The 10,582-nt window shown below is 38.5% G+C and overlaps 1 protein-coding gene across 1 annotated transcript; it reads left to right on the forward strand.

Moving 5' to 3' along the window:
• Positions 1 to 4,508: 4,508 nt before the first annotated feature.
• On the forward strand, positions 4,509 to 5,790 carry LOC116519384. The gene is given in 2 exon segments (XM_032233237.1): positions 4,509 to 4,688; positions 4,690 to 5,790. Coding segments are annotated over 2 exon segments (1,281 nt in total).
• Positions 5,791 to 10,582: the final 4,792 nt, after the last annotated feature.

Consider the following 10,582-nt stretch of genomic DNA (forward strand, 5'->3'; position numbering starts at 1 on the left):
GAAACATAAAGATAAATAAATAAATAAATAAATAAATAAATAAATAAATAAATAAATATAGATAAGATATAGAAATAGAAATATAGATACATAAAAAACAAGAGATGATAGATGACAGATATAGATACATATAAAGATAAATAAATACAGATAGATATATGATATAGAAAAAGATAAAAATACAGAAACAAAGATAAATAAATAAGGATAGATAAGATATAGAAATATAGATACATAAAAAACAAGAGATGATAGATGACAGATAGATATAGATACATATAAAGATAAATAAATACAGATAGATATATGATAAAGAAATAAAGAAAAATATAGAAACAGAGAGATAAATAAATAAGTATAGATAAGATATAGAAATAGAAATATATACATAAAGAAAAACAAGAGATGATAGATGACATATAGAGATACATACAAAGATAAATAAATAAATAAATACGGATACATGATATAGAAATAGAGAAAAATATAGAAACATAAAGATAAATAAATAAATATGGATAGATACATAAGATATAGAAATAGAAATAAATATACCAGTAGGTAGACCAGAGATGATAGATGACAGATATAGATACATAAAGATATAGAGATAAATAAATAAATATGGATAGATACATGATAATAGAAATAAAGAAAAATATAGAAACATAACAGACAAGAAATAAGATAGATAGATATAATTTGGAAGAGAGGGCCTTTTAAAGTTTACATGGTTATAGCACTTCTTCCACCCTCAAGAGGGAAAAGGAGGAGGAGGAGGAAGAGGAGAAATAAGGAGGCCACCATGATGGCGGTATTTTCCACCATTTTGAACAGTTTATTAATAGCCATCGCAAGAGGAGAGGAAAAAGCAGGAATTTTTATAGACACTTTTACTCTTTTTTCCCTCCTTTCCTCATGTAATTTGCCAGGGGTTAACTCTACTTCTTTCTTTCCCTCCCTCTTTTTTTTTAACTTACTTTTGAGGGGTGAAAGATAGCATTTTTCTCCAGCCTCCTGAGGAAATCCTTGAGGTGAGGATATTAGGGTTGATTTTGCTCTCCTGTTTTTTTTTTTTAAAAAAGGTAGCCTTTAATGTCAGGGAAATAATCCTTTTTTCCTCCCTTCCTTGGCTTCAGCTCCCTCAACGGTTTGAAGGTTTCCTGGTTTTGTTTAGTTTAAATTAAATCTATTTTATTTCCATGTATTCTTTCCATTGCTACATTTTCTAGAATAGCCAGACATTCTAGAGGCCAATATTAAAAAAATGGAGAAGAAAAAACGACCAGGGGAAAAAGAAAGCCTTTTCACTTTTTTTAGTGTGTTGTTCAGGAAAGAAGAAAATATTTAATGGGGCAAATTGAGAATTAGGGTGTTTGTGTCTATGGATAGATAGAAATAGAGATATCTCTATTTCTATCTATCTATCTGTAAAATTTTGATATTAAATGTAGATATAGTTGATATTGATATACATACATACATACATACACACACACATATACATACATACATACATATATATATCTTCATATCACATGTAGATATAATTGATATTATCAACTATATCAACTACATATCTACAACTACAGATATCTACAATTAATATCAAGATATTAAATATCATATGTATATTTATATTTATTTATATATATATATATGTAATCTTGATATTAAATGTAGATATAGTTGATATTGATATATCAACTATATTAATATCAACTACATATCTACAATTAATATCAAGATAATTCTCAACTTTCCCCATTGAATTCCATAAATATAAACAGATTATAGTCAGTGTTTAGATAGATAGATAGATAGATAGATAGATAGATAGATAGATAGAAATATAGATCAAGAAATAGATAAGAGATATTGATAAATATAGTTGGCATTGATAGAAATATAGCTGGTATTTACATTGATAGATATAATAATATATACAGATAATATATCTAAATTGGAAATATATGTAGATGAGAATTTGAGAAAGTCGATGATAATTTATAGATATTTAGATGATATAAATATAGCTGAAATTGATAGTTATGTAGATGTTGATATATATATGTGTGTGTGTGTGTGTGTGTTATATTTGTGCTGACAAATATATATATATGTGTCAAATATAACACACACACACACACACACACACACACACATATATACACACACATACATATATCTATTAGATTTTTACAACCCCTGGTAAGCCCCAATTATGGGAGGAAGCTAACTGCTTCCATCATCTGTCAATCGGCTCGTCACAAGAGTCCATCACGACAGAAACCCAACATTTTTACTGTTGCCTTTGTTATATTTGTGTTTTTTTTATTTGTGCTGATCAGCACAAATAAAAAAAACATATATATATATATATATATATATATATATATATATATATATATATATATATATATATATATATATGTGTGTGTGTGTGTGTGTGTTTTCTGAGGTTTTCGCGGGTGTTAGTATGTAAGTCTCTAGTTGTTCGGGTTTTCTCCCGCGTAGAATTGGAGATGTCTTGGCGACGTTTCGACGAAGTCACATTCGTCATCTTCAGGCTGCTGCTGACTACTTCAGGTTTGGTGTTTCCAGGAGTAGTCCTGGAAACTACTACTCCTGGAAACACCAAACCTGAAGTAGTCAGCAGCAGCCTGAAGATGACGAATGTGACTTCGTCGAAACGTCGCCAAGACATCTCCAATTCTACGCGGGAGAAAACCCGAACAACTAGAGACCCACATATATATATATATATATATATATATATATATATATATATATATATATATATATATATATATATATATACACACACACACACACACACACACACATACACATACATACATACACACACACACACACACACATATACATACAGAGAGAGATATCAAGAAATAAATGATAGAGATATTGATAATAAATATAGCTGGTATTGATAGAAATATAGCTGATATTGACATCGATAGATATAATAATATATGCAGATAATATATCTATATTAATGGAAATGTATGTAGATGAGAATTAGAGAAATTGATAGCTATTTAGATGATATAAATATAGCTGAAATTGATATAGTTATATAGATGTTGAGATAGAGATAGATAAGATAGAGATGATCAATATAAATGTATAGTAGATATCAATAATATGTCCAGACAGATAGATGTAGAGAATGAGAAATTGAGCTATTGATAAAAAGATTAATAGATTGATAGAGAAAATATACTGAGCTATAGATAGATATAGATATGGATACTGATATTGATAGATAATAGATATAATTGACATATATAGACATTGATATAGATGATGTAGACACAAAGGTAGATGATATATAAATATATAAAGAAATATATAGATAATAGATATATAAATAGGATGTAGTTAATATTAATTGGGGGGGGGGTGGAATTTTGTACATTAAGCATGCCTAGCAGGTGTGGTTAGATTCGATCTGAAGGTTCCCAGTGCTGAGCTTGGCAATTTTCTTACCCAACTAGCTAACATCATCAATGTTAGTGGACTCACTTATTCCTAATACTAATAACGTTGCCTTCTTTCAACCCTGTTCTACAAATATTGCTTGTTCAAACTCCAATCTACAAATATTCCCCTTTGTCAGCAGGCTCCATCTATTGCACTCAAAGTATCTCTCCTTCAGATAACTGATAAATGTCTGATAAAATTGTGTTATTTAGTCACCAGGTGGAACAGGTGATGCTGGACAAAGGTGGCTTCTTATTCCTGGTGAGGCAGCTGGGCCTTTTGAAAGCAAGCAAGAGGAGCTTGTATTTCAGGAAATGCTCAAGTTCAGACACACCTTGTTCAGTTGTTCAGTTTCCATTGTATTTTGGAGGGTATGAGATTCCTCGTGAAAACGATTCTTTGTTTTTAGGGTCACAACTTCAACCTCAAACTGTGTACCGTGGGCCTCACCCCATTCCTTAAGTGATCCGTAACAGGGGCGTGAATTAGCGCACCAGCGTGCCTTCCGTCCCTGTCCTACTTTCCCCATTTATTCGTACTCATTTCCTTTGTTCATGTTCATACTTATTCCTGCTATCCTGTACGTTTGACAAACTACCGTTTCCCTGAAAAGAAGACCTCCCCGGATAATAACCCAATCGGGCATTTGAGCACACGCACTAAAATAAACCCTCCCCAAAAATACTGCAACGCAGCAGCAGCCGTGAGGTGACCATGCTCGCCGCCTCCTGAGCCTCAAAAATAATAAGACCTCCCCAAAAATAAGGCCAAGCGTTTATTTTAGGATTCAAAAGAAAATAAGATCCTGTCTTATTTTCAGGGAAACGCAGTAATAATAAATAAACAAATATTTTAAAGAGGAACAATGTAATTTCACTTACCGCTCTCATTTGTCCAATAACTCTCTATATATTTTGTAGCCTCATCCAAGGAATAAGATGCCTCGCTTTAAGACCAAGATGCTTTGGATGGCCGTCCCTTTCCTAATCCTTCTGTTCTTCGAAATGTACCCCAGAAGGCCGTCGGCCCCAGCCCAACAAAACCAGCTAAACGTGGGCCCTTGCAGAGGTGATTTGGTCAATGGGACCATCACCGCCTTAAAACACAACAAAACCTTTGTCATTTCATTGTACCACGATCACCGGCAACAAAATCTCACCCGGGCCATTGCAATGGTACATTACAAAAAAAATCCAAGATCTTTATTGCTGGTTTTGTTGCAGTCATAACAAACGCATTTCTATCATCCGGGCCAGCGTAGACATCCATCCGGAGAGGTTTGGCCTCCCGGTTGGCGGGGCGGATATTGTGTGCTTGGAGCCACATGAATGCCTCCCCCAGTATGTGTCCATTCATCCATCGACCAAAGGATCGATGGTTGAGCTGCCGTGGTTTGAAATCAATAATCGGGTTGCCAGGACTTGGTTTTTGATAGAATACACTGTCTGTCTGTCGGTCATGCCCGAAAATTACGACAACGCCCTGCAATTTGTGCAGAGCATGGAAATGTATAAAACTCTCGGGGCCGAGAAAGTGTACCTTTACAAAATGAACTGCAGTTCGCTCATGGACCGGATCTTACATTTTTATGTTCAAGAAGGCACTGTGGAGGTCATACCTTGGCCCATTACTTCCTACGTGCATTTGTCTTCTTTTTGGTATTCTTACCAGGACTGGGGCTACGGAAAAACCACTGTTCTAAATGACTGCATTTACCGCAATATGTACCGAAGCAAATATGTGGTTTTTAACGATATCAATGAAATCATCCTTCCCCTAAAGCACTCAAATTGGAAAACGATGATCGACAGCCTGGAGGATCAAAATCCGGGAGTTGGCATCTTCTTTTTCGAGAGTCACTTTTTCTCTCAGAACGTATTTTCGTCTCTGGATAAATTCAACATTACTCTCTGGAAAACCATCCCAGGGATTAACATATTGCGGCACGTTTATCGCGAGCCCAATAAACTGCACATCAATATTTTGAAGAAAATGATTGTCAACCCGAGGAGTGTGGTTCAGGCGTCCAGCCATTCCGTTCTCAAAGGGTACGGACGGACGCTTGAAGTCTCCAGGGACCTTGCCATTCTTTACAACTGTAGGAGACACCTTGAAAATGAATTTGGGGAACAGTATCTCATACGGGACACAACCATCTGGCGGTTCAACATATCGTTGATTAGCAACGTGAATAAGGTTTTGGAACACGTTCTCAGCAATGAAGTTGATAACATTAGCCAGTACGTTTGGAGCATGTTCTTGGGAAGCCTTGCGAAAATCTTTTAGGTTGTTTTTTTTTTCACTTGAACAAAGTTGCTCGACAAGGAAGTGTTTTTTTTTCCTTCAAGCGGCCTGCGTGTATCATTCACACCTTTAGAGAAAACCAGAAGGATTAAAAGTACGATTAGTTCCTCTTTATATCCTGACTTTGCAGAAAACTGAGTTGCTTTACCTGCTGTTTAATAAAAAGTTTTAATTCAAACACGTCGTTTGTCTTTTGTCAGGAACGCGTACCGAGAACATTTTGATTAATTGAACTGGTTGTTAACACTCTCCACCACTATATTCTAACCCAGTGGTCGGCGACATTTAACACTCAAAGAGCCACATATGTCCTAACCGGAAGCCTCCGTTCAATTCTGAAGCTGATTGGAAGTCCGGTTCCCCCACCATAGAGTCTCCTCCTAGTGCGGCATCCTTTCTCCTCTACCTGTCCTAACCGGAAGCCCTATCAATTGCGGAGCCAAACGGTGACAGGGAGCCGCAGCAGAGGGATGAAAGAGCCACATGTGGCTTCAGAGCCACTCCTGTTCTAACCTATGATAGCAGGCAAGGATTGAATGAATGTACTGTAAAAAAAAATGTCTCTGGCTATTTTCAAGTCATCCAGGTCCTGGTTGTCCCAAAGGTACTTTTTCAAGAGGCAACTGGACTTTCTGGTTTTTCTTTGAAGACATTTCGCTTGTCATTCAAGAAGCTTTTTGAAAAAGCACCTTTGGGACAAAATAAAAAGAAAGAAAACACACAGATTTTTAATTAAAAGCACCTTTAGGCATCACGCCTGTAACAAAATTGTGGTTATTTCTTATTCTGTGAAGAATGGCATTGTCATGAAAATTTAATTATTTTGGAGTGGGATGAGTTTGATATCAAATTTGGATAAATGAACATTTGTGTAACTTGTTCTTCAAGCATCCTGTTTTTCACAGAAATAGCTTCAGTTTGGATGATAGAAATAGCAATAGCAGTTAGACTTATATACCGCTTCATAGGGCTTTCAGCCCTCTCTAAGTGGTTTACAGAGTCAGCATATTGCCCCCAACAACAATCCGGGTCCTCATTTTACCCACCTCGGAAGGATGGAAGGCTGAGTCAACCCTGAGCCGGTGAGATTTGAACAGCCGAACTGCAGAACTGCAGTCAGCTGAAGTAGCCTGCAGTGACATTATGTGTGGATCATCCCTTGTGTCTGTCAGCTGAACATCAAATTATTATTTCTCTGATGTCAAGATGCCTTTTTTCAAACAAGATTTTTTCCCTCCTGCTACAAAGGGGGGGGGGGCAGGGAAACCTGTCTTTGATAGCAAGAATTCTTCGGGGAAGCAGAGAAAAAAATAGGAAGCAGAGAAATCCGTATCTGTGTGAGCCAAGAATAAATTTTGTATGTTCTTTTAGCTGTATGGTGATTACTCAATGCTGTTATTCAAGCTTCGGTATGCAAAAGAGATAGATGGAATAATAGTTGCCCTGGGCAATGCAAATCTTGCCCACTTTCTCATGATTGTGGCACAAGAAATCCATGTTGATTTGACATGTGTCACTGGAGAGATCAAGATTCAAACCATGATAAGATTATAAAGGCCTTAATCTATTTGAATAAGAACTCTACCAGTTCTCCAGCATTTTCTTTGGTAATATTTCAAGCTACTGTGTTTTCCCGAAAATAAGACAGGGTCTTATTTTCTTTTGATCCCCGAAATATGCACTTGGGCCTTATTTTTTGGGAGGTCTTATTATTTTTGAGGTGCAGGAGACGGTGAGCATGGTCACCTTATGTGTTGCAATATTTTCCATGAGGGCTTATTTTTGGAGGGCTTATTTTTGGGGAAACGGGGTAGTGTGCAGTGCTAGATTTGATCTGCATGGAAGCTATAAGTTGTGATGTTTGCTAGACATCTTCCCTAAGGATGTCCCAAGGCAGCAAGTTCCATGTTCATGCTTGCAAAACCATGTACTCTTTTCATTTACGACGGCTGTCACACCTGCAGCCATCCTTTCTGTTGGATCTTCGTCCTGCCACACTTTCTATTATGCCTTTTCTATTGTGGGAAAATGGGAGGGGGGATAGTATGGAGTTAGATGATATGTAGCCATAATAACATTCTTTCTAGAAAGTCAAGGTCTTCCTTTGTCTCTGCACCTGGCCGGAACTGGATGGGTGGAAACTGCCAACACGGCAGTGGGAGATTGGACCATGTGATGGACTTGTGGGTGTAGGGGCAAGATCTTGAACTTTCAACTGGGTGGGGAAAACCGGGAAGCTTTCAGATTTCACATGGCTCTCTTAATAAACTGGAACTTTGAGCAATACTTTGCCTTGGACTCTGATTTAATTTTGGATGCTATTTGGAATCCTGACATTAATCCGAATCTGAAAGCTTCGGGTTTCCACCTTGCCATAAATCCTTCATCCTTGGCAGCATCCTCAAACTTGGGTTTAATGTTCCTGGAACCTTCCAAGATGCGGTTTGCTGTAAAAATAAGAAACCTCTGATTTGTTGAACAATCTAACTAAGGTCTGAGAACTATCCGCAGGTCTTCTTGTATAAAATTGTCTCTTCACCCCACTCTGGAAAAGCCAAGCATTGGAGGAGATTGCATGGAAAAAGAAGTTGCTTGCGGTGAATCAGCCAGGAGCGGCAACGAGAGACCGATGGTTGATGTAGATTTATCAAGAGCCTTGAAACAATGGCATTATGGCAAAACGACTCCAAAAATTAGAACACTTAAGAGCTGAACGGATTCCAAGCAATCACTTTACAGCATCACAATTCTGAATTATTCATTATGCCTCCTTTAAAAAAGAACATTTGTGTTTAACGGAACGGCCGAACGCAACGGGCAGAGGAGAGCGAGATCATGCTCACACAACCCAAAGTTGATGGCCTCCTTGTTACCAAGTTGCAGGGCCAATCAGTGGTAATTGATTAATTACATTGATAACTGTAATCAATTACAGCGGTGGCCTCCCGTTATCCTAGCAAAAGGAGAAAAGATAAGGATGGCTTTATTTTTTTTGGCATTGGCCAATGATTGTGCAGCATGAGAATGCTTGTGAGCTACTCCCTAAAACACAAAGCTGTTGCTGGATTGATTCAGATCAACACAAAGACGTTTCCCCATCATTAGCCTTACGGAATTTGTGGTTTGGTTTTCATGGAGACCCACAGGTGGAGCTGAGCATGGTACAGAAAGCCGGAAAAAACTAACCAAACCTTGGTTGGTGATTCTCATTTGTTTGATAGATTACTATAAATAGGTAGGCAGGTAGAAAGATAGGATCTTTCACAGGAAGTCCTGGTTTAAATCTTCATATGCGGGGAAGTGAACAAAAACTGAAGGCTCCTCCCAGACACATCGCTCATTACATTTAATACAATACAATATAATAGCAGAGTTGGAAGGGACCTTAGAGGTCTTCTAGTCCAACCCCCTGCCTAGGCAGGAAACCCTGTACTGTTCCAGACAAATGGCGATGCAACATCCTCTTAAAGACTTCCAGTGTTGGAGCATTCACGACTTCTGGAGGCAAGTTGTTCCACTGATTAATTGTTCTCACTGTCAGGAAATTTCTCCTCAGTTCTAAGTTGCTTCTCTCCTTGATTAGTTTCCACCCATTGCTTCTTGTTCTACCCTCAGGTGCCTTCCCTAGTCCTTCTTTTCATTAAACTAGACCTACCCAGTTCCTGCAACCGTTCTCCATATTTGTTAGCCTCCAGTCCCCTAATCATATTTGTTGCTCTTCTCTGCCCTCTTTCTAGAGTCTCCACATCTTTTCTACATCGTGGCCACCAAAACTGAATGCAGTTTTGGTTTCTGAAGTTGTCTTTATATGTGCATGTGTAAGACGGACAGAAATGACCTTTTAGCTGTGCAGGCAGGCCTCGACTTACAACAATTCATTTAGCGACAGAGTTAAAGGAGCGCTGAAAAAAAAGTAACCTATGCGACCATGTTTCACCCTTTTACGACTGTTGCTGCGTCTGCATGGTCATGCAATCAAAATTCGGATCCTTGGCCACTGACTCATATTTTATGACGGTCACAGCATCCCGGGGATCCTTTTGCGACCTTCTGACGAGCAAAGTCAAGGGGGATACCAGATTTGCTTAACGACCGCGTGACTAACTTAACAACGGCCATCATTCACGTATCAAAGGCGGCAAGAAATGTTGTAAAATGGGAAGATCAAAACTGAGACCCTTGGCAACTGACTCAAACTCATGATGGTTGCCATATCCCGGAGTCATGTGATTCCCCCTTTCAACAAGCAAAGTCAAGGATTCGCTTAACAACCGCGTTGGCTTAACTTAACAAGTGCAGCGATTCACTTAACAAGTTTGGCAAGAAAGGTGGTAAAAATCAGGCAAAATTCATTTAACAATGGTCTCGCTTAAGCAACAGAGATTTGGGGGCCTCAATTGTGGTTGTGTGTTGAGGACTACCGTGTTTCCCCGAAAATATAACCTGTCCTGAAACTAAGGCCTTGCCACATTTTTCACGTGGGCAAAAATATAAGCCCCCCCTGAAAATTAGTCCCCTGGACAATCCCCCCCCCTCCAGCCAGGCAGAGCACCACTCACCGACCTAGCAGTATCTCGAAAGCGTCAAGCCACGAGAGCTGGGAGGCGGGCAGAGTGCCACGTGCCTTGTCGCCTTAGGGATACCCCCTAGGTCAGTGAATGGCGCTCTACCCGGCTGGAGAGGGGGTTTGCCGGGCGCCTGCTCATGAGTGTGGTCACCTCATGGCTGCTTCGCCTCTGAGGCTGTGTCCGGCTCTTCAGGAGCCCACTTACAA

This window comes from Thamnophis elegans, chromosome 16 (assembly GCF_009769535.1).
Source record: "Thamnophis elegans isolate rThaEle1 chromosome 16, rThaEle1.pri, whole genome shotgun sequence".
Classification (NCBI taxonomy): Eukaryota; Metazoa; Chordata; class Lepidosauria; order Squamata; family Colubridae; genus Thamnophis; species Thamnophis elegans.